At 40.7% G+C, this 24,174-nt stretch overlaps 1 protein-coding gene across 3 annotated transcripts in view; it reads left to right on the top strand.

The window, feature by feature from the left end:
• Positions 1-24,174, top strand: part of LOC128693317 (tyrosine-protein kinase BAZ1B) — a 304,346-nt gene that overhangs the window by 221,012 nt on the left and 59,160 nt on the right. For all 3 annotated transcript variants that reach the window (XM_053782935.2, XM_053782936.2, XM_053782937.2), the window contains one exon: positions 14,814-14,953. In XM_053782935.2, coding sequence (XP_053638910.1) covers positions 14,814-14,953 — 140 coding nt within the window. The remainder of the gene's footprint in view (positions 1-14,813; positions 14,954-24,174) is intronic.

The raw sequence follows: 24,174 nt of genomic DNA, 5'->3' as shown, positions 1-24,174 counted from the left end.
TTCACACTATCACTGTCTTGCCAGAGGTGCAAAGATATGACAGTTCAGGTGTCCTCCAAATAGCAAATATACTAGACCCCTTTCTTTAGAGTGTAGGCATTGTACATCCCACCTCCAGTACTCGAGTCTGGTTAATCGGATTGCTCTCCTCAGTACATAATAACTACATTACAACACTCTCATGCATATATCATAATACAGTTAAACAGACATTTCTGATGTGTGAAGGGTCAAGTGTTTAGTAGAGAAAGAATGTGTTACAAAACCAACATAATCAAGTGCTTCTTGCTAGTCACCATACAATATACTCAGATAACTTAATGAAACTCCTAATGTCTTTCTCTCTCCCTCATTGATAACATTTATCAGGCTACACATCAGTAAGTGTCTAATGTAGTTGAATTGGATGGCTGTTCTTCCTTTTGCACTGAAAAATAAATTAAGTGATTTGTGCAACCCAAGAACTTTACAATAAAAGTAAAAGTAAACTGAAAATTATTAGAAATGAGCTGAAAAATGATAGAAATCTTAAAATATATTGGTGTGCAAAACCATATACAATACTAAGAGTCTAATGATATCCCACACCAGCATTATGTGCTATATTAGAAAATTTCAGAAGCTAAATATTATAGCTGATGAAGTACAGGTGTGTCTTGTTACACACAGTGTACATGTTTTCCTGACTGATGAGTCATAAAGCAAATGTTATATAACATGCAAGACATTGGGATGTGTTTCATCAGTAAAATACTCAAGTATTGCACACGTTTTGCTCATGAACTTGTTTTTTTATTTTATTTTGTTTTGTTTTTTACCACATCAGCCGAGTCCCACCGAGGCAGGGTGACCCAAAAAAAAAAAAAACTTTCATCATTATTCAGCACTTTCACCATCAGTAATACATAATCACTGTCTTTGCAGAGGCACTCAGATATAACAGTTTATCCATCCCTTCAAACTGCCAATATCCCAAACCCCTTTTTTAAGTGCAGGCATTGCACTTCCCATTTCCAGGACTCAGGTCCAGCTAACGGATTTCCCTGAATCCCTTCGCAAAATATTACCCTGCTCATACCAACAGCTCGTCAGGTCCCAAAAATCATTCATCTCCATTCATTCCTATCTGAAATGCTCATGCACACTTGCTGGAAGTCCAAGCCCCTTGCCCTCAAAACCTCTTTTACCCCCTCCCTCCCAACGTTTTTGGGGACGACCCCTACCCTGCCTTCCTTCCCCTACAGATTTATAGACCCTCATAGTCATTCTACTTTGTTCCAGTCTCTCTAAATGACCAAATCACCTCAACAGCTCTCTGACTAATACTTTTAGTAACTCCACACCTCCTCCTAACTTCCACACTACGAATTCTCAGCATAACATTTACACCACACATTTCCCTTAGTCATGACATGTCAACTGCCTCCAGTCGCCTCCTCGCTTCAGCATTTACAACCCATGCTTCACACCTATGTAAGAGTGTTCGTACCACAATACTCTCATACATTACCTTCTTTTCCTACATTGATAACTTTGTTTCCACAAATACCTCAACGCACCACTCACTTATTTTCCTTCATTAATTCTACGGTTAACCTCGTCCTTCATTAACCCCATCCGCTGACAAGTCAACTCCCAAATATCTCGAAGCATTCACTTCTTTCATACTCCCTCCCTTCCACCAATGTGATATCCAGTTTTCCTTTATCTAAATCATTTGGTACCCCTATCACCTTATTCTTATCTGTTTCACTTTTAACTTTCTACCTTTACACACCCTCCCAAACTCGTCTACTAACCTTTGTAACTTTTCTTTAGAATCCCCCCAAAAGCATAGTATCATCAGCAAAAAGTTACTGTGTCAACTCCCATTTTGTATTTGATTCCCCACAATTTAATCCCACCCCTCTCCCCAACACCCTAGCATTTACTTCTTTACAACTCTATCTATGAATATGTTAAACAACCATGGTGGCATCACACATCCCTGTCTAAGATCTACTATTACTGGGAAGTAATCTCCCTCTCTTCTACATACCCTAACCTGAGCCTCACTATCTTCATAAAAACTCTTTACAGTATTTAGTAACTTACTACCTATTCCATACACTTGCAACATCTGCCACATTGCTCCCCTATCCACTCACTCATATGCCTTTTTCTAAATCCATAAATACAATGAAAGCTTCCCTACCTTTATTTAAATACCGTTCATGTATATGTTTCAATGTAAACACCTAATATACACATCCCCTACCCATTTTAAAGCCTCCTTGCTTATCTGCAGTCTCGCTCTGTCTTCTAATTCTTTCAGTGATAACCCTACCATACACTTTACCTCGTATACTCAGTAAACTACTACTTTCAACACACCGGCCATATCCCACCAAAGCAGGGTGGCCCAATTGGAAAAACAAAAGTTTCTCCTTTTAAATTTACTAATATATATACAGTAGGGCCCCACTTATACGGCAGGCTAGGTTTCAGGCTAACCCCACAAAGCGGAAATCACTGTAAAGTGGAACCCAGTTTTTTTCCACTTATAAATGCATATAAATACTAGATAACAAGTTTACACTAACATATATAAAGTTATCAATAGAACTAGACATTAAAAAAAATAAAAAAGTAAAATACACATATAGTACACTCATTACTTACCTCAAAATATTTGTAGTCTTAATCTAGGGTGAGATGAGTAGTATTTATTGTAAAAAATCAAGTGTGGTATGTATGGTAGCCAGCCAGGCTACCATACCAGGCCATCCCACCCACACATAATATTCTATGACATTAAGCAATCCAGAGCAATAAAATGCATATACAGTTCACTCATTACTTACCTTAAAATATTTGTAGTGTTAATGTAGGGTCAGAGGTGAGTAAACAAGATAAAATGAATGAGAGAGTAAGAATGAGCACAGGAGAGAGGACAGGCACAGAGTTTTGTAAACAAACCAGGCATACGCAAGTTTTGTAAACAAATCAGGCAAACACGTGTGGTTTGTGTACAAGTTACATTGTATACAAGTTGTCTCCACGTTGATACAGTAGAATAAATGAAGAGGAACACTCCCATTCTCATGTAACACCATTTTTAGAAGAAATGACACTGGGTGAAGGCATACGAAAGGAATAATTTTCTACAGTTACCCCCAGTAACACACATTCTCTTATGTTGGACTAGAGAAAACATTATTCTTGCCATCACTCGTACAAGTCGTCTGGCTACCACATCTCATATTTATGTTTATTTATTCTACTGTGGGGTGTATTTATCATCTTTATATGTTATGTATCGTGTTTATTATATAATTTTGAAAAAATATCATAGATGGATTGATGAAAATGTGTTTATTAACGTAATATACGACATTTAATGAGACGTGCTGATTATTATTGAGTATTATTATCATCATTACTAGTATAGCATCTTGAGACATAAGACAGTCTTACTGATTTTAATGTGTACCTGCATGCCAGCAGTGTATAAGTTTATTTAGGTACAGGTATACATAAGTATAATTATGAGAGTACATATAAAATATGAAATAACTTTTAAAAACACTTGAAATTTTGGAGTTTCCAGACATAATGGAGAGACGTGGTGCTTACGGAGCTCACAGAAAATGTAAACAAACCAGGTGGGGTGAGGTGACCGTATTAGAAAATCAGGTGAGGGGAGCCTTATAGAGAGTTTTGGTCATAATTTGAAATTCAATTCAGCGGAACGCTGAAGGCGGGGCCCTACTGTACAGGAGGAGGAGTTACTAGCCCCTTGCTCCTGACATTTTAGTCGCCTCTTACGGCACGCATGGCTTACGGAGGAAGAATTCTGTTCCACTTCTCCGTGGAGCTAAGCAGAAATAAACAAGAACAATAACTAGTAAGAAAAATAAAAGAAAACCCAGAAGGGTGTCTATATACTGTATATACTTGTAGTATACACTGTATATACTTGAAGTAGTAAGACGAACCTGAAATCTTGCATGTTTATGAGACATAGACACCAGCAATTCTACCTTCTTGTAAAATAATTACAGGCTTTCGTTTTACACTTGGCAGGACGGTAGTACCTCGGTGGGCGGTCACTGTCTACCAACCTACTACCTAAGACTCAGTAAACTTCTTCCCCTATAATTTTTTACAATCTCTCTTGTCCCACTTCCCTTTATGTAAAGGAATTATACATGCTCTGCCAATCCCTAGGTACCTTCCCCTCTTACAAATATGCCAACGACTCCAACACTATATCTCCCCCAGCTTTTAACATTTCTGTCAGTTCCAGGTGCTGTACCCTTTTTCATTCTATGTAATGCCTCGCACACCTCCCGCACACATCTTGCTCTTCTTCATTCCTAAAAGATGTCATATCTCCCTGGCCAGTGCATGAAATTACTGCCTCCCTTTCTTCATTGACATTTAAAAGTTCCTCAAAATATTCCCATCATCTACTAATGCCTCCAGCTCCCCTATTCTGTTTTTAACTACAAATCCATTCATTCCCTGTGCTTAACTTGTTTATCCAAAAATATTTTCAGCAAAATTTCTTGACATTGCCACTCCCAGTCTATCATTTGCTCTCCTTTTGCACTATCGCCACTGTTAGTTTAAGTTAGTTTAATATGTTTATTATGCACCCCATACCCATCCTGTGGGCGGTAGTCAAAAGATTACAGAGGTACATAATGGGTCCAGGGACTGGGCCTCAAAGTTTTGATAGCTGAGCAAGTTACAGAGGTAATGAATTCACAATTTACAAAGGTAATGAACTCACAATTTACAAAGGTAATGAACTCCAGGTAGGTCTAGTCACAATCATGACAAGTTACAAAGGTATTTACAGATTACAGAGGTACACAATGGGTCCAGGGACCGGGCTCCAAAGTTTTGATGGCTGAACTAGGTACAAGGTAATGAACTCACAAGTTACAAAGGTAATGAACTCACAAGTTACAAAGGTAATGAATACTGTAAGAATGGTTACTTACGTTTATACATGGCTGCAGTCATGAACAAATTTTAGAGTAATGAGCAATTCACACTTCCACACCCGGTCACAACTGTAGCGAGTTATTGGTGCAAATGTTGATTGCTGAGTCTCTCTCTCTCTCTCTCACACACACACACACACATACAAATTCATACACACACACACATAAACACACACACACATAAACACACACACACACACACACACAAACTCATACACACACATACGCATACACACTCATACACACACACACACACTCATACACACACACACTCATACTCACACACACACACACACACACACACACACACACACACACACACACACACACACACACACACACACACACACACACACACACACACACACACACACTCATACACATACACACAAACACACACACACACACACACACACACACACACACACACACACACACACACACACACACACACACACACACACACACACACACCTGACGACACTGGAGGACAGGAGAGATAGGGGGGACATGGTAACGACATACAAAATACTGAGGGGAATTGACAAGGTGGACAAAGACAGGATGTTCCAGAGATTGGACACAGTAACAAGGGGACACAGTTGGAAGCTGAAGACACAGATGAATCACAGGGATGTTAGGAAGTATTTCTTCAGCCACAGAGTAGTCAGTAAGTGGAATAGTTTGGGAAGCGATGTAGTGGAGGCAGGATCCATACATAGCTTTAAGCAGAGGTATGATAAAGCTCACGGCTCGGGGAGAGTGACCTAGTAGCGATCAGTGAAGAGGCGGGGCCAGGAGCTCGGACTCGACCCCCGCAACCTCAACTAGGTGAGTACAACTAGGTGAGTACACACACACACATGCACATATGTGGTAATGCTTTATTTACAGCTAGCAAAGTCAGGGTATTCCTCCAGAATGGTCTGTAATATACCACTGTGGATAAAATACTTAGCCATTTCTTGAACACTTCTGAGTGAGTTGTTTCTAAATTCATTAATTTTATCGCACTCCAGTACATAATGACGCAGGGTGTGACAATAATCCATCTGGCAAAGTTTACATTTCGTTTGGTCTACATCTGGTGGTGGTGATTTAACCTGCCAAAGATACTTGTAACCCAGCCGGAGCCGGGCGGTAGTGACATCCAAGAGTCTGCTTATTTTGTTGGATGCACCATAGACATGTGGCTCCTCCTGCATGATAGAATGATGATAGATGGACTCACTGGTGTCAATCTCCCTGAGCCTTAAGTCCATAAAATTCAGCTGAAGTTCTTTTCGTATTATTGTTCTCAAACTACTACCTGACAAGCCAAGATTGTAATCTACTCCCTCTTTGAAAGCATACAGCTTAGCCAATTTATCAGTTCTATCATGCATCTGAAGACCAATGTGAGATGGAATCCACAGCATGTGCACTCTGACTCCACTGTCCACAATCCTACCATACCTGTGTCTGGTTTCTGACACAAGCATGCCACAATTTATGCTTAATGAGTTGAGAGCATTTATGGATGACAGAGAATCAGTTACAATTAAACTGTCAATCTCTGTCCACCTTTCTTTTACTCTCCATATACTCTGCCCTTCTTATATCACTTATGCTTTGTAAAAACCTCTCATAGGCTACCTTTTTCTCTTTTATCGCACCCTTTACCTCATCATTCCTCCAGTCCTCTTTCCTCCTGCACCCACCCTCCTATAGTCACAAACTTCTGCCACACATTCTAAGATTGGATTTTTAAAACTATCCCCCAACCACTGGTATTCTCTCACTTGGTTCAAAGTTCCCCACGCACTCACTCAGCATTTCCCCAAATCTCTCTCTCTGCTTTACACTTCACTCTTCTCCAGGTGCATAAACACTTACTATAACCCACTTTTCACATCCAACCCTTATTTTACTTCACATAATCCTTGAATTTATACATTTATATTCCTTCTTTTCTTGCCATAACTTATCCTTCAACATTATTGCTACTCCTTCCTTAGCTCTAACTCTGTTAGAAACTACTGACCTAATTCCATTTATTTTTCCCCACTGAAACTCTCCTTCCTCCTTCATCTTTGTTTCACTTAGAGCCAGGACATCCAGCTTCTTTTCATTCATAACATCCACAATCATCTCTCGTCATTCGCACGACATCCACACATATTCAGACTTCCCACTTTGAGGGTTTTCTTCCTTTTCTTTTAAATAGGTTATACTGGAAAAGGGTTACTAGCCCATTGCTCCACGCATATTAGTTGACTTGTGCAACACACATGGCTTACAGAGAAAAAATTCTGTTCCACTTCCCCATGGAGATAAGTGGAAATAAACAAGAACAAGAACTAATCAGAAAAATAGAAGAAAACCCAGAAGGGCATGTATATATATGTTTGTACATGCATGTGTAGTGTGACCTAAATGTAAGTATAAGTAGCAAGATATACCTGAAATCTTGCATGTTTATGCAACAGAAAAAAGACACCAGCAATCCTACCATCGTGTAAAACAAATACAGTGGCCCCTCAATAACCGTCCGGCTCGATAGTCATCCTTTTCGGAAATCGTCACATTATTCTCGTCCAAACATTGGCTCGCAAATGGTCGGTTTACTCGCTAATCGTCCTTTGTCTGGGACGCGTACTCACGCTCTGAGCCACCTCGGCTTCCCTTCCCAGCCAGTGTGCCATTGTTTATCAGTAAGCGACGGTCCCCTCATTTGTTCATAGGAAATATTTCATAATCCATTCATTTTAGTGCTTGCAAGTGCTAAATAAGCTACCATGGCTTCAAAGAAACCTCCTTTGGTAAAGAAAGTGAGAAATACGATTGAATTTAAGAAAAACATCATTGAACAATGTGAAAGTGGCGTACGTGTGGCCGAATTGGCCAGCTGAGGAGCTGCAAGAGCTTCAGCAGGAACAGGAACAGATTGCTGCTCAGAATCTTGCTGCAGAGGAGGAGGAAGAGAGATGGAAGAAGGTGCCTTCTTCAGAAATTAAGGAGATTTTTGAAATGTGGGGTAGGATGGAAAGATTTATGGAGAAACATCACCCTGAGAAGGATGTTGCAAGCCATATCGGCATCTTGTACAGTGACAGAGTCTTGGCCCATTTTAGGGAAGTTTTAAACCTTTCACTGTTTCGGTCGTATATATACGTCTTACGAGCCACCATGTTTGACGTACAGTGGAACCTCAAATATCGAACTTTCTTCGGTCCAGAAGGCTGTTCGAGTGCCACTACCGAACGAATTTATTCCCATCAGGAATAATGTAAATTAGATTAGACCATTTAAGACCCTCAAAAATACACTTATAAAAAGCACTTACAAAAATGCACTTACATAATTGGTTGAGTTGGGAGCAGTTCGATTTTTGAGGTTCCACTGTATATATACTCATAAATTCTAGCGGCTTCAAATCAAGCAGGAGAAAGCTGGTAGGCCCACATGTGAGAGAATGGGTCTGTGTGGTCAGTGTGCACCATGTAAAAAAAATCCTGGAGCACGCAGTGCATAATGAGAAAAAAAAAACTCCGACCGTTTTTTTTTTTTTTTTTTTTTTTAATTAAAATGCCGGCTTTGTGGTCTATTTTCATATAGTATTTATGGTTGTATTCTCGTTTTCTTTGTCTCATTTGATAGAATGGAAAACATATTATATAATTAGAGGTGATTTTGATTGATTTTACAATAAGAACTGGAAATGGAACTCAAAGTAGGGGAAATGTTTGATTTTTGCCGATGTTCAAAAGTAAACAAATGATGTCATTGTCCAATAACTGTCCAACTAGCCATTCTGATATGCAGTCATGAATGGGATTATGTTATTTATACAATTATTACAGTATTGCAGTAGTCTGCATAACAGTAAATCTTCTAGTTTTTGTTTGAATAAAAATTCAAAATAGAAAGCAAGAGTAATATCAGAGGGACCTGGAGACGTGACTGATGAACAAAGAAAATGTTATTTTAGGGCCAGGAATGTTTGCATTGTTCATTCTGGACCTTATTTTGAAATTGTCATATTTTTTAATTTTTGTGAAATTGGCCAAATTGCACATTTCTGACCACGTTATTGGATAGTTGAAATCGGTAAATGGGCAGTTTCTTGTACTCAATCGATAGAAAAAACGGAGTTCTAAAGAAATAGCTATGAGTTTGTTCAACTAGAATCGTGGAATTAGCCGAAAATAGGGCTTAAAGTGGGTGAAATCGCCGATTTGTAAATATCGCCGAGGTCGCTAACTTTGCGAGAGTAATTCCGTCAGTTTTCCATCAAATTTCGTTTTCTTGGTGTCATTGCAATCGGGAAAAGATTTTCTATCATTTCATAGGATTTTTTTTTTTTTTTTTTTTTTTTTTTTTTTTTTTTTTTTTTTTTTTTTTTTTTTGCGACACCTGGAGACACCTCAGGATTGGGGGTTGTGACAGTCAAGGGGTTAGAGAGACACCAGAAACAGAGGTCTCTGGACACTTTTTTTGCAAGACAGGACTCCAGTGACTCTCAAGCTGGTCCTAGTGGCATTAAGAAACAGAGAAGAGCAGTAACCCCAGAAAAGGATTGGTAACTGAGGTGTTGATGGAAGGGGATTCCCCTTCCAAACAGTAACTAAACCCATGTCTCTCCTCCTCCAATCTTCTATACACTAAGAAGAATTGCCAATAAAGGGTAAGTGTTATGCTGTTAATGTTTCATTCATCATGTCCCATTGTACTGTTTATGTACTACATCAATATTTCATGTAAAAAAATTTTTGTTTTAATCCTTCTGGGTGTCAGGAACGGATTAATTGTATTTACATTATTTCTTATGGGGGATATTGATTCGAAAATCGTCTTTTTCGATAATCGTCACACTTCCAGGAACGGATTAATGACGATAAATGAGGTACCACTGTACAGGCCTTTGTTGTACACCACTTGGCAGTATGGTAGTACCTCCCTGGGCAGTTGCTGTAAACAAGCCTTCTACCTAATAATGATGGCTTTGGATGGTTTTATTATGTAGAAAGAATAGACAAGATAGTTTAACCCCTTGATTGTCGCAACCCAAAATCCTGAGGTGTCTCCTGGTGTCGCAAACACCCCCCCCCCCCCCCCCCCCCCCACCACCACCACCACCACCACCACCACCACCACAAAAAAAAAACTTTCTTACGAAATGATAGAGAATATTTTCCCGGTTGTAATGACACCAAAAGAACAAAATTTGATGGAAAACTGACGGAATTATGCTCTCGTGAAGTTAGTGACTTCGGTGATATTTACGAATCGGCGATTTCGCCCACTTTGAGCCCTATTTTCAGCTAATTCCATTGTTCCAATTGACCAAACTCATAGCTATTTCTTTAGCACTTCATTTTTTTCTATCGATTGAGTACAAGAAACTGCCTGTTTACCGATTTTAACTACCCAATAACGTGGTCAGAAATTTGCAATTTGGCCAATTTCATGAAAATTAAAAAATATGACAATTTCAAAATTGGGTCCAGAATGAACAGTGCAGACATTCCTGGCTCTAAAATAACATTTTCTTTGTTCATCAGTCAAATCTCCAGGCCACTCTGATATTACTCTTGCTTTCTTTTTTTAATTTTTATTCTAACAAAAAATAGAAGATTTACTGTTATGCAGACTACTGCAATATTGTAATAATTGTATAAATAATGTCAACCCATTCATGACTGCATATTAGAATGGCTAGTTGGACATTTATTGGAAAATGACATTTGTTTACTTTTGAACATTGGCAAAAATCAAACATTTCCCCCACTTTGAGCTTCATTTCAAGGTTCTTCTCATAGTAAAACTTATCAAAATCACCTCTATTTATATAATATGTTTTCCATTCTATCAAATGAGACCAAGAAAACGAGAATGCAACCATAAATACTATACGAAAATAGACAACAAAGTTGGCATTTTAATTAAAAACGGTTGGAGTTTTTTTTCACATTATGCACTGCGTGCTGCAGGATTTTTTTATATGGTGCACACTGACCACACAGACCCATTCTCTCACATGCGGGTCTACCAGCTTTCTCCTGCTTGATTTGAAGCTACTAGAATTTATGAGTATATATACGTCAAAAACGGTGGCTCGTAAGACATATATACGACCAAAACAGTCAAAGGGTTAAGAGGACTTATACATCTGTCATGTATGGAAGTTTTTGTATAAAGAAGGGTGTAAAGGTGGTACTGAAATAGGGTTAAACATCCAGCACATATATATACGAGTGTGTTAGTTGAGAGTGGGGGCAAGAGGTCTCAGGGATTTGGTACACTGTTGGAATTTGTGCTAAGCAGTGTTATTTGGAGTGGATTTATTATAATGTATATGGAAGATTAAATGTATAGAAAGAGATTTGTTAGCCCTTAAATTTCTTTGAGTGCCCAGATCTTATTTGAGAAGGAAAAATAATGACTAATAATTTTACCTGAAATATACATAAGTTCATATAAATGAGGTCCACCTCTGGTGTAAATTGTGGGACCCATAGCCATGGAGAAGTGGATAAAAAGGCTTCCAGGAAGAATATTTGGATTTCTTCCTGAAGCCATTTCAATATTCCACTTCCCCTACCACCCCATCTTTTCATTCTTTTTTACCAATAGGTATATTTTATTATATAATAAGGTACAGAAGATTTGAGAGATACATTGTTGATATAAAGTTGGTACATACAGTACATGAGGTGAGAGAGATACTTTTTTTTTTTTTTTTTTTTTTTTTTTTTTTTTTTTTTTTTTTTCCAACAAGTCGGTCGTCTCCCACCGAGGCAGGGTGACCCAACAAAAAGAAAGAAAATCCCCAAAAAGAAAATACTTTCATCATCATTCAACACTTTCACCACACTCACACATTATCACTGCTTTTGCAGAGGTGCTCAGAATATAACAGTTTAGAAGCATATACGTATAGAGATACACAACATATCACTCCAAACTGCCAATATCCCAAACCCCTCCTTTAAAGTGCAGGCATTGTACTTCCCATTTCCAGGACTCAAGTCCGACTATATGAAAATAACCGGTTTCCCTGAATCCCTTCACTAAATATTACCCTGCTCACACTCCAACAGATCGTCAGGTCCCAAGTATCATTCGTCTCCATTCACTCCTATCTAACACGCTCATGCACGCTTGCTGGAAGTCCAAGCCCCTCACCCACAGAACCTCCTTTACCCCCTCTTTCCAACCCTTTCGAGGACGACCCCTACCCCTCTTTCCTTCCCCTATAGATTTATATGCTTTCCATGTCATTCTACTTTGATCCATTCTCTCTAAATGACCAAACCACCTCAACAACCCCTCTTCTGCCCTCTGACTAATGCTTTTATTAACTCCACACCTTCTCCTAATTTCCACACTCCGAATTTTCTGCATAATATTTACACCACACATTGCCCTTAGACAGGACATCTCCACTGCCTCCAACCGTCTCCTCGCTGCTGCATTTACCACCCAAGCTTCACATCCATATAAGAGTGTTGGTACTACTATACTTTCATACATTCCCTTCGTTGCCTCCATAGATAACGTTTTTTGACTCCACATATACCTCAACGCACCACTCACCTTTTTTCCCTCATCAATTCTATGATTAACCTCATCCTTCATAAATCCATCCACCGACATGTCAACTCCCAAGTATCTGAAAACATTCACTTCTTCCATACTCCTCCTCCCCAATTTGATATCCAATTTTTCTTTATCTAAATCATTTGATACCCTCATCACTTTACTCTTTTCTATGTTCACTTTCAACTTTCTACCTTTACACACATTCTCAAACTCATCCACTAACCTTTGCAATTTTTCTTTAGAATCTCCCATAAGCACAGTATCATCAGCAAAAAGTAACTGTGTCAATTCCCATTTTGAATTTGATTCCCCATAATTTAATCCCACCCCTCTCCCGAACACCCTAGCATTTACTTCTTTTACAACCCCATCTATAAATATATTAAACAACCATGGTGACATTACACATCCCTGTCTAAGACCTACTTTTACCGGGAAGTATTCTCCCTCTCTTCTACACACCCTAACCTGAGCCTCACTATCCTCATAAAAGCTCTTTACAGCATTTAGTAACTTACCACCTATTCCATATACTTGCAACATCTGCCACATTGCTCCTCTATCCACTCTATCATATGCCTTTTCTAAATCCATAAATGCAATAAAAACTTCCCTACCTTTATCTAAATACTGTTCACATATATGCTTCAATGTAAACACTTGATCTACACATCCCCTACCCACTCTGAAACCTCCTTGCTCGTCCGCAATTCTACATTCTGTCTTACCTCTAATTCTTTCAATTATAACCCTACCGTATACTTTTCCTGGTATACTCAGTAAACTTATTCCTCTATAATTTTTACAATCTCTTTTGCCCCCTTTCCCTTTATATAAAGGGACTATACATGCTCTCCGCCAATCCCTAGGTACCTTCCCCTCTTTCATACATTTATTAAACAAAAGTACCAAACACTCCAACACTATATCCCCCCCTGCTTTTAACATTTCTGTCATGATCCCATCAGTTCCAGCTGCTTTACCCCCTTTCATTCTACGTAATGCCTCATGTACCTCCACCACACTTACATTCTGCTCTTCTTCACTCCTAAAAGATGGTATACCTCCCTGGCCAGTGCATGAAATTACAGCCTCCCTTTCTTCCTTAACATTTAAAAGTTCCTCAAAATATTCTCGCCATCTACCTAATACCTCCCTCTCCCCATCTACTAACTCCCCTACTCTGTTTTTAACTGACAAATCCATACTTTCCCTAGGCTTTCTTAACTTGTTTAACTCACTCCAAAATTTTTTCTTATTTTCATTAAAATTTCTTGACAGTGCCTCTCCCACTCTTTCATCTGCTCTCCTTTTGCACTCTCTCACCACTCTCTTCACCTTTCTTTTACTCTCCATATACTCTGCTCTTCTTATAACACTTCTGCTTTGTAAAAACCTCTCGTAAGCTACCTTTTTCTCTTTTATCACACCCTTTACTTCATCATTCCACCAATCACTCCTCTTTCCTCCTGCCCCCACCCTCCTATAACCACAAACTTCTGCCCCACATTCTAATACTGCATTTTTAAAACTATTCCACGTATTTATCACTGATTATACATGTAATGTGAAAATCTCATCCAGCTCCTCAGAGCTGGGGCATGTGCCCAAAATACAGCAGGCATTACCCCTCTGAAGAGCAGCACTGAGTCGCTGGAACAGAAAACTAGCTGCCCTGGGATCCTTAGTTACCTGATGAGTCTTTTGCCTAGCTCCTTAAGGAACTTAGATGCACTCTTTCCCCATGAGCCAAGGGTCTCTGAGCCTATGGAAACAAACATATAATAATGAGCATGTTTTCCATATTTTCTAGACTTTTGGGACTTCCTGAAGCTGGTGGCTGCCCCTCCTTCCTCCCTAGTGTATTAGAGATAGGTATCAGCCAAGGTAGATGCACATGTGTAGTCTCACACCACCTGCTTGCTGTCTGTCCAGGCATGATGGGTGATACCATCTGTATGCTTCTGGCTGCCATCAGATCTGCATAGTTGGGGTGGCTCCCTTACTGCTGAGCATCGGTCTGTTGCTTCACTGCCACAAATACACCCATGTTCAGCGAGAATAGGGGTGGCAAGTCGAAGTGCAACACCTGTGCGGATTGTCTGTGGGTCTAGGCGTGTCCCAAGGCTAGAGTTGGGAACAGCCAACAGAAAGTCCCCTGCATGAGGAGCTCTCATTGCCAGGAGGCAGGCTCTACTTTTATAAAATTTAATTGAATACAAATTTACATTTCAGCGAAATTCAGTTGAAGACCCCAGTGAAAAGGAAAAGGTTTGTCGAGTATGTGAGCGTGGTTTGGGTCTTATCTTCTGTTGCCTGTGTCCTGCTGCATACCACTCAGAGTGCCACGATCCACCACTTCAAACACGTGCAAGGTCAGTTTACATCTATATATGCAGTGGAATGAATGGGTCCTTACAGGCATCTCTCACTTTAGTCAGGCTCCAGGGTGACATAGGCTCCAGGGGGTACCTGCTCTGGCTCTTGAGGTCCCCTTCTCTGGCTCCCAGTGGACCCCTGCTCTGGCTCCTGGGGGACACCTGCTTTGGCTCCTGGGGGATTCCTGCTCTGGCTCCCAGGGAGGCCCCTGCTCTGGCTCCCGGGGAGGCCCCTGCTCTGGCTCCTGAGGAGGCCCATGCTCTGGCTCCTGGGGAGACCCCTTCTCTGACTCCCAGGGGGACCCCTGCTCCGACTCCCAGGGGGACCCCTGCTCCGACTCCCAGGGGGACCCCTGCTCTGGTTCCTGGGGGGTACCTGCTCTGGCTCCCAGGGAGGCCTGTGCTCTGGTTCCTGGGGGGGACCTGCTCGGGGTCCCAGGGGAACCATTCTCTTAGCTCTGCAAGGAAAGGGTGTGTGGGAGGGTGATGGGATATTAAGAAGCCAGTTTTCCATGCATTTCATTGTATCTGTATGTGTCACACACATTCTTAGCTCAGTGTACATCACTCTGGTTTTGCTTCTTTTCATCACCCCATCTTGTCATGGCTTCCTAACAAAGTGCATGTGATGTTGGTGAAGCAAGGAAGAAGATTAATCATGAAATGATACCTATTGTGATAAAAATCAAGATGCTGAAGGGTAGTGCACCCTTTTTTGAGATGGCATGAGTGTTTGGTATTGGAGAATTGATGATTCTGTCAATTCAGGACAAAGAGGCAAAGATAAGTGCTTTTACAATGAATAATACTCAGTGTGGCACAGTGAAAACAATGAGGAATGGGTCCACTGTTATGTCCACTCACTCCAATATGTTAAGCATCATGAACTCCAGCTTAAAGATGCAGTCATCCTTCGGTATCATGAGGGGATTGGTTCCAGGAACCCCCACCAATACCAAAATCAGCCAGTGCTCAAGTCCCTTGTGTAAAATGGTGTAGTATTTGCATATAACATACACATAACGAGGAGGCAGCTGGAAGCAGTGGAGATGCCGTGTCTAAGGGCAATGTATGGTGTAAATAATATGCAGAGAATTCAGTGTGGAAATTAGGTGTGGAGTTACTAAAAGTATTAGTCAGAGGGCTGAAGAGGGGTTGTTGAGGTGGTTTGTTCGTTTAGAGAGAATGGATCAAAGTAGAATGACTTGGAGAGTGTATAAATCTGTAGGGGAAGGAAGACTGGTTAGGGGTTGTCCTTAAAAAGGTTGGAGGGAGGGGGTAAAGAAGGTTTTGTGGGTGAGGGGCTTGGACTTCCAGCAAGCATGTGTGAGCATGTGAGATAGGAGTGAATGGGGATGAATGGTTTTTGGGACCTGACGAGCTGTTGGAGTGTGAGCAGGGTAATAATTTTGTGAAGGGATTCAAGGAAACTGGTTAGCCGGACTTGAGTCCTGGAAATGGGAAGTACAATGCCTGCACTTTAAAGGAGTGGTTTGGGATATTGCCAGTTTGGATCACGACAGCCAGGAAGACGATGGGGTAGGTATTAAGAACTTGGAAAATGAGGGAAATAATGCTGATGGTGACATAATTCAAATTGCTAGCGCTCCCTCATTTAGAATATTGCTCAGTACTGATGGCCCCATTCAGGGCAGGAGAAATATCAGAGCTGGCTCACATTGAGCCAATAAAGCACCTAAATTACTGGGAATGTCTTAAGTCTTGAACATATACTCATTGGAGTGGAGGAGAGAGAGATGCATGATAATAGTATATACCTGGAAAGCACTCAAGGGTCCGGTCCCAAATCTGCACACTGCCATTACAACATACTGGAGTGAGAGATATGGGAGGAAGTGTAAAATATACAGTGGAACCTCAAAATTCGAACTGCTCCCAACACAACCAATTATGTAAGTGTATTTTTGCAAGTGCTTTTATAAGTGCATTTTTGAGGGTCTGAAATGGACTAATCTAATTTACATTATTCCTGATGGGAATAAATTCATTCAGTAAAGGCACTAGAACAGCCTTCTGGACCGAAGAAAGTTCGATATTTGAGGTTCCACTGCACCCAGTGTGGAGCAGGAGTGTGGTGGAGACAATGAGGGAACACTGTATAAACATCCTGGGTCCCAGACTATTCAACATCTTGCCAGAAGATATCAGAAACAAGGTTGGAGCAATTGTAGAAGCCTTCAAGAGGAAACTGGGTAAGTATCTTCACCAGGTGCCAGATCAACCAGGCTGTGATGGATATGTGAGGCAGTGGGCCTCCAACAGCAACAGCCTGGTTGACCAGGCAAGCACCAGATGACCCTGGCCTATGGCCGGGCTCCAAAAGTAGTGAAACTCTCAAACTCTTCAAAGGCATGTCAGGGTAAGGCAGCAAGGATTGATGGGATAAAGATAGAAATGTTAAAAGCCAGTGGGGATATAATTTTGGAGTGGTTGGTGCTTTTATTTAATAAATGTGTGGAAGAGGGTAGAGTACCTAGGGATTGGCAGAGAGCATACATAATTCCTTTGTATGAAGGTAATGGGGACAAAAGAGAGTTCAAAAATTATAAGGAAATAAGTCTGTTGAGTATACCTGGTAAAGTGTATGGTAGTTATTACTGAAAGAATTAAGAGTAAGTCGGAGAGTAGGATAGCAGATGAACAAGGAGGCTTTAGAAAGGTAGTGGGTGTGGAGACCAAGTGTTTACAGTGAAACATATAGGTGAACAGTATTAAGATAAAGGTAAAGAGGTTTTTGTGGCATTTATGAATTTGTAAATGGCATATGACAGGGTGGATAAGGGAGCAATGTGGCATATGTTGCAAATGTATGGAATAGGAAGTAGGTTCCTGAAATCAGTGAAGAGTTTTTACAAAGATAGGCTCAGGTTAGAGTATATAGGAGATGGGGTGGTAAGAGAAGTAAATGCGCAGGTGTTGGCAAGAGGTGTGAGGTTCAAAGATAAAGAATCTAACACAAAGTGGGAGTTGTCACCATTGCTCTTTGCTGATGACACTGTGCTTTTGGGAGATTTGGAAGAGAAGTTCCAGAGGTTGGTGGATGAGTTTGGTAGACTATGTAAAAGAAGAAAATTAAAAGCAAATATAGGAAAGAGTAAGGTGATGAGGATAAAAAAAATTAGTGACGGAAGATTGGATATCAGATTGTAGGGGGAGAGTATGGAGGAGGTGAATGTATTCAGATATTTAGGAGTGGACGTGTTAGCAGATGGGTCTATGAAGGATGAAGTGAATCATAGAATTGATGAGGGGAAAAGGTTGAGTGATGCACTTAAGAGTCTTTGGAGACAAAGAACTTTGTCTGTGGAAGCAGAGGGGAATGTATGAGAGTATAGTTTTACCAACACTCTTATATGGGTGTGAAGCATAGGTGGTGAATGTTGCAACAAGGAAAAGGCTGGAGGCAGTGGAGATGTCATGTCTGAGGGCAATGTGTGGTGTGAATATAATGCAAAGAATTCATAGTTTGGAAATTAGGAGAAGGTGCAGGATTACCAAAACTATTATCCAGAGGGCTAAGGAAGGGTTGTTAGAGGTGGTTCAGACATGTAGGGAGGCTGGAACAAAATAGAATGACTTAGTGTATAAATCTGTAGTGGAGGGTAGGCAGGGTAGGGGTCAGCCTAGGAAAAGTTGGAGGGAGGGGGTAAGAGAGGCTTAGTGTGCAAAAGGCTTGGACTTTCAGCAAGTATACATGAGCATATTTGATAGGAGTGAATGGAGTGCTGTTGGAGTGTGAGCAGGGTAACATTTATGAAGGGATTCAAGGAAACCAGCATGCCGGACATGATTCCTGGAGATGGGAAGTACAGTGCCTGCACTCTGAAGGAGGAATGTTATTATTGCAGTTTTATAACTGTGGTGTAAGCACACCTCTGGCAAGACAGTGATGGATGAATGATGATGAAAATTTTTCTTTTTCGGACCACCCTGCCTTGGTGGGAAACGGCCGATGTGTTAAGAAAATAAATGCAGTGGTCTCTCGTTTATCGTCCTTAATCCGTTCCTGGAAGTGGGACTATTATCGAAATAGACGATTTTCGAATCAATTTTCCTCATAAGAAATAATGTAAATACAATTAATCCATTCCTGACACCTAGAAATATTCAAACAAAAAATTTTTTTACATGAAATGTAGATGTAGTACATAAGCAGTACAATGGGACACGATGACTGAAACATTAACAGCATAACACTTACCTTTATTGGTGATTCTTCTTAGTGTATGGAAGACTGGAGGAGGAGAGAGATTGAATTACTGTTTGGAAGGGGAGTCCCCTTCCATCAACACCTCAGGCACCAAGTGCTTTTCTGGGGTTACTTCTCTTTTCTGTTTCTTAATGCCACTAGGACCAGCTTGAGAGTCACTGGAGTCCTGTTTTGCAAAAGAAAACTGTCCAGAGGGCTCTGTTTCTGGCATCTCTTTAAAACTTCCCTAAAATGGGCCAAGACTCTGTCACTGTACAAGTTGCCAATATGGCTTGCAACATCCTTCTCAGGGTGATGTTTCTCCATAAATCTTTCCATCCTACCCCACATTTCAAAAATCTCCTTAATTTCTGAAGAAGGCACCTTCTTCCATCTCTCTTCCTCCTCCTCTGCAGCAAGATTCTGAGCAGCAATCTGTTCCTGTTCCTGCTGAAGCTCTTGCTGCTCCTCAGCTGGCCAGTTCGGCCACACGTATGCCACTTTCACATTGTTCAATGATGTTTTTCTTAAATTCAATCGTATTTCTCACTTTCTTTACCAAAGAAGGAGGTTTCTTTGAAGCCATGGTAGCTTATTTAGCACTTGCAAGCACTAAAATGAATGGATTATGAAATATTTCCTATGAACAAATGAGGGGATAGAGAAATTGAGGAAGTTGCCTACTTCAAAGATTAAGGAAATGTGTGCAATGTGGCTTAAAGTGCAAACCTTTTTTGATGAAAATCACCCTCACACAGCTATTGCAAGCCGTGCTGGTGACTATTACACTGACAATGTTGTGAAACACTTTAGGAATGTCATAAAGAAACGGGAGGTACAGGCCTCTATGGACAGATATGTTGTGCGACAGAGGTCCAGTGACTCTCAAGCTGGTCCTAGTGGCATTAAAAGAAGAAGGGAAGTAACCCCGGAAAAGGACGTGCCACCTCAAGTCCAAATGGAAGGGGTTTCCCCTTCTAAACACTAACACTAACACTCTCCCCTCCTCCCATCCCATCAATCATCACCAGATCTTCAATAAAGGTAAGTGTCATGTAACTGTGCATGTCTTCTTCAGTTTGTGTATTAAAATTAATATTTCATGTGGTAAAAAAATTTTTTTGTTCATACTTTGGGGTGTCAGGAACGGATTAATTTGATTTCCATTATTTCTTATGGGTAAAATTAATTCGCCTAACGATAATTTCGCCTAATGTTGAGCTCTCAGGAACGGATTAATAGCGTTAGGTGAGGGTCCACTGTATATTGTAAAAAACAGGGTAGAGGAAATCAGCTCTTAATGTGCATTACAGTGGACCCCTGAGTTTTGTGTGCCCCGTGCTTCATGAATTTCGCCTTTCGGCAACTTTTTTCGTCAAAATACGTATAGCCTCACATTTCGTGATTTGCTTCAATATTTGGCGGTCGTACGGAACACATCCGAGCAGCCTCCCAGCGGCCACGTGCACACGAAGGTTCCCTCACACCATTCAGTCAGTGTGGCATTGTTTCTGGGCGAGTGACCATCACCCCACACATTCATACGGTGCATTTCGTAATACGTAATCCGTTCTTTTTTGTGCTTGCAACTGCTAAAAAAAAACACCATGGGCCCAAAGAAAGATCCTAGTGCCAGCTCTTCGGTAAAGAGGATGAAAAACATGATAGATTATAGAAAGAAATCACAAAATATGAAAGTGGAGTGTGTGTTGCCGATCTCAGGAGGATGTATGGGAAGCCCCATTCAAAGATCACTTCCATTGTGGCAAAGAAAAAGGAAATTAAGGAAGCTGTTGTTGTGAAAGGGGTAGATATACTCACAAAAAAGAGATCGCAAATAATCGAAGATGTTGAGAATTTGTTGTTGGTGTGGATCAACCAAAAACCGTTAGCAGGAGATAGTGTTATGCAGTCAATAATTTGTGTAAAGGCAAGGCAGTTGCATGCCGATCTTGTAAAGAAAATGCCTGGAACAAGTGCTGATGTTAGTGAACTTAAGGCTAGCATAAGCTGGTTTGAGAGATTTAAACCTTTGACTGTTTTGGTCGTATGTATATGTCTTATGAGCCAATGTGTGTGACGTACGTATATACAGTGGACCCTTGAGTAACGGTGACATCGGTTAATGCCAAAATCGGATAGCGGCGAGTTTTTGCATCAAAATATTGGCTTGGCTAACACCCAAGAATTCAGTTAAGGGCATTCACCCCAAACGCGTCCACCTGTCCGTCCAGCCTGAGCGCCTTGGCTGCCCTGCCTTCAGCTAGTGTGCCATTATTTACAAGCCAGTCCTGACAATTCCACACGTACATCCAATACATTTTGTATTATTCCAGTGTTTTTAGTGCTTGTAACTGTTAAATAAGCCAGCATGGACCCAAAGAAAGCTTCTAGTGAACATTAAAATGGTATAAAATACCGACAGGTTGTTAGGTAAGACACATATGCAACAGTTAGGTATCTTTATTATGAAACGTTTCGCCTACACAGTAGGCTTCTTCAGTCAAGTACAGAAAAGTTGATAGAAGCAGAAGATACTTGAAGACACACACAAATTCTAGGACATAACTTCTGTACATAGTTCTACTGTCTTCAAGTTATGTCCTAGAATTTGTGTGTGTCTTCAAGTATCTTCTGCTTCTATCAACTTTTCTGTACTTGACTGAAGAAGCCTACTGTGTAGGCGAAACGTTTCATAATAAAGATACCTAACTGTTGCATATGTGTCTTACCTAACAAAGCTTCTAGTGCCAACCCTGTGGTAAAAAGGGTGAGAAATACTATCAAAGAAAGAGATAATCACAAAGTACGAAAGTGGGGTGCCTGTCTCCGAGTTGCCCAGGTTATACAACAAACCCCACTCAACCATCACTACTATCTTGGCCAACAAAAAGGCAATCAAGGAAGCTGTTGTTGCGAAAGGTGCAAGTATGCTTACAAAACAGAGAATGCAAATACTCGAAGATGTGGAGAGACTGTTGTTGGTGTGGATCAACGAGAAACAATTGTCAGGAGATAGTGTTTTTTAGTCAATAATATGTGAAAAGGCAAGGCAGTTGCATAATGATTTAATTAAGAAAAATTCTGAAACTTGTGCTGATGTTAGTGAATTTAAGGCCAGCAAAGGTTGGTTTGAGAGATTTAAGAATTGTAGTGGCATACACAGTGTGATAAGGCATGGTGAGGCTGCCAGTTCTGACAAAAAAAAAAGCTGCTGAAAAATATGTGCAGGACTTTAAGGGGTACATAGAGGCTGAAAAATTAAAACCCCAACAAGTTTTCAACTGTGACAAAACAGGCCTGTTTTGGAAGAAAATGCCAAACAGGACCTACATTACTCAGGAGGAAAAGGCACTCCCAGGACACAAGCCTATGAAAGACAGGCTAACTCTTATGTTTTATAGTAATGCTAGTGGGGATTGCAAAGTGAAGCCTTTACTAGTGTATCACTCTGAAGCTCCCAGAGTGTTCAAGAACAACAGTGTCGTCAAAACTAAATTGTGTGATGTGGAGAGCAAACAGTAAGGCATGGGTCACTAGGGACATTTTCCTTGACTGGTTCTATGACATGTTTGGCCCCACTGTGTAAAAATAAATCCTGAAAAATAAATTCACTCAAGTGCCTCCTGGTAATGGACAGTGCTCCTGCTCATCCTCACAACTTGCAAGAGCAAATTGTGGGGGAGTTGAGTTTCATCAAAGTGAAGTTTTTGCCTCTGAATACCACTCCTCTCCAACCCATGAACCAGCAGGTCATTTCAGACTTCAAAAAACTGCACACCAAAGCAGTGTTTCAAAAGTGCTTTGAAGTGACCTCAGACACTGAATTGACCCTGAGAGTTTTGGAAAGGTTGCTTCAGTATCCTCAGTTGCATAAACCTTATAGGTAAGGCTTGGGAGGGAGTGACTTGCAGGACCTTGAACTCTGCTTGGAGAAAATTGTGGCCAGAATGTGTACAAAAGAGGGATTTTGAAGGGCTTGGGGCTAACCCTGAGGAGCCTATGCCAGTTATGGAATCTATTGAGGCATTGGGGAAGTCCATGGGGTTGGAGGTTAGTGGCAAAGATGTGGAAGAGTTGGTAGAGGATGACAATGAAGAGCTAACCACTACAGAGCTGCAAGAGCTTCAGGTGCAACAGCACCAGATCATAGCTCAGGAATGTGCTTCAGAGGAGGAGGAGGAAGAGAGTGAGAAAGTTGCTTTCATCAAAGATTAAGGAGATTTGTACAATATGGACAAAGGTGCAAGCATTTATGGATGTAAATTATCCTGACACAGCTGTTGCAAGCTGTATTGGCAACATGTACAATGACACTCTTGTGTTCCATTTTAGGGAAATCTTAGAGATGCCAGAAACAGAGCTCTCTGGACAGATATTTTGTGTGACAGGGGTCCAGTGACTCTCAAGCTGGTCCGAATGGCATTAAAAAACCAAGAAGGGAGGTAACCCCAGAAAAGGGCTTGTTACCTGAAGTCTTTATGGAAGGGGATTCCCCTTCCAAACAATAGTACACCTACATCCTCTCCCCTTCTCCCATCTCATCGCTCATCAATAAGTCCACAATAAAGGTAAGTGTCATTTCAGTATTGTTTGTTGTGCATGTCTCATTGTTGTCTGTGTTGGGGAATGTATATTTCATGCAAAAAAAAATTATTTTGTTTAATACTTTTTGGTGTCTGGAACGGATTAATTGGATTTCCATTATTTCTTATGGGGAAAATTAATTAAGTTAACGTCCAAATCGGTTAAAGGCAAGCTCTCTGGAACGGATTAATGCCATTACCCAAGGGTCCACTGTATACTCAAAAATTCTAGTGGCTTCAAATCAAGCAGGAGAAAGCTGGTAGGCCTACATGTGAGAGAATGGGTCTGTGTGGTCAGTGTGTGCAGTATAAAAAAAATCTTGCAGCACTCGGTGCATAATGAAAAAAAAAAACTCCGACCGTGCTTTTTGATTAATGCCGACTTTGAGGTATATTTTTGTTTAGTACTTATGGTTGTATTC

The sequence above is a fragment of the Cherax quadricarinatus genome, chromosome 28 (assembly GCF_038502225.1).
Source record: "Cherax quadricarinatus isolate ZL_2023a chromosome 28, ASM3850222v1, whole genome shotgun sequence".
Classification (NCBI taxonomy): Eukaryota; Metazoa; Arthropoda; class Malacostraca; order Decapoda; family Parastacidae; genus Cherax; species Cherax quadricarinatus.
The sequence above is the reverse complement of the archived record's forward strand: the minus strand, read 5'-3'. Positions and strand labels throughout refer to the sequence as shown.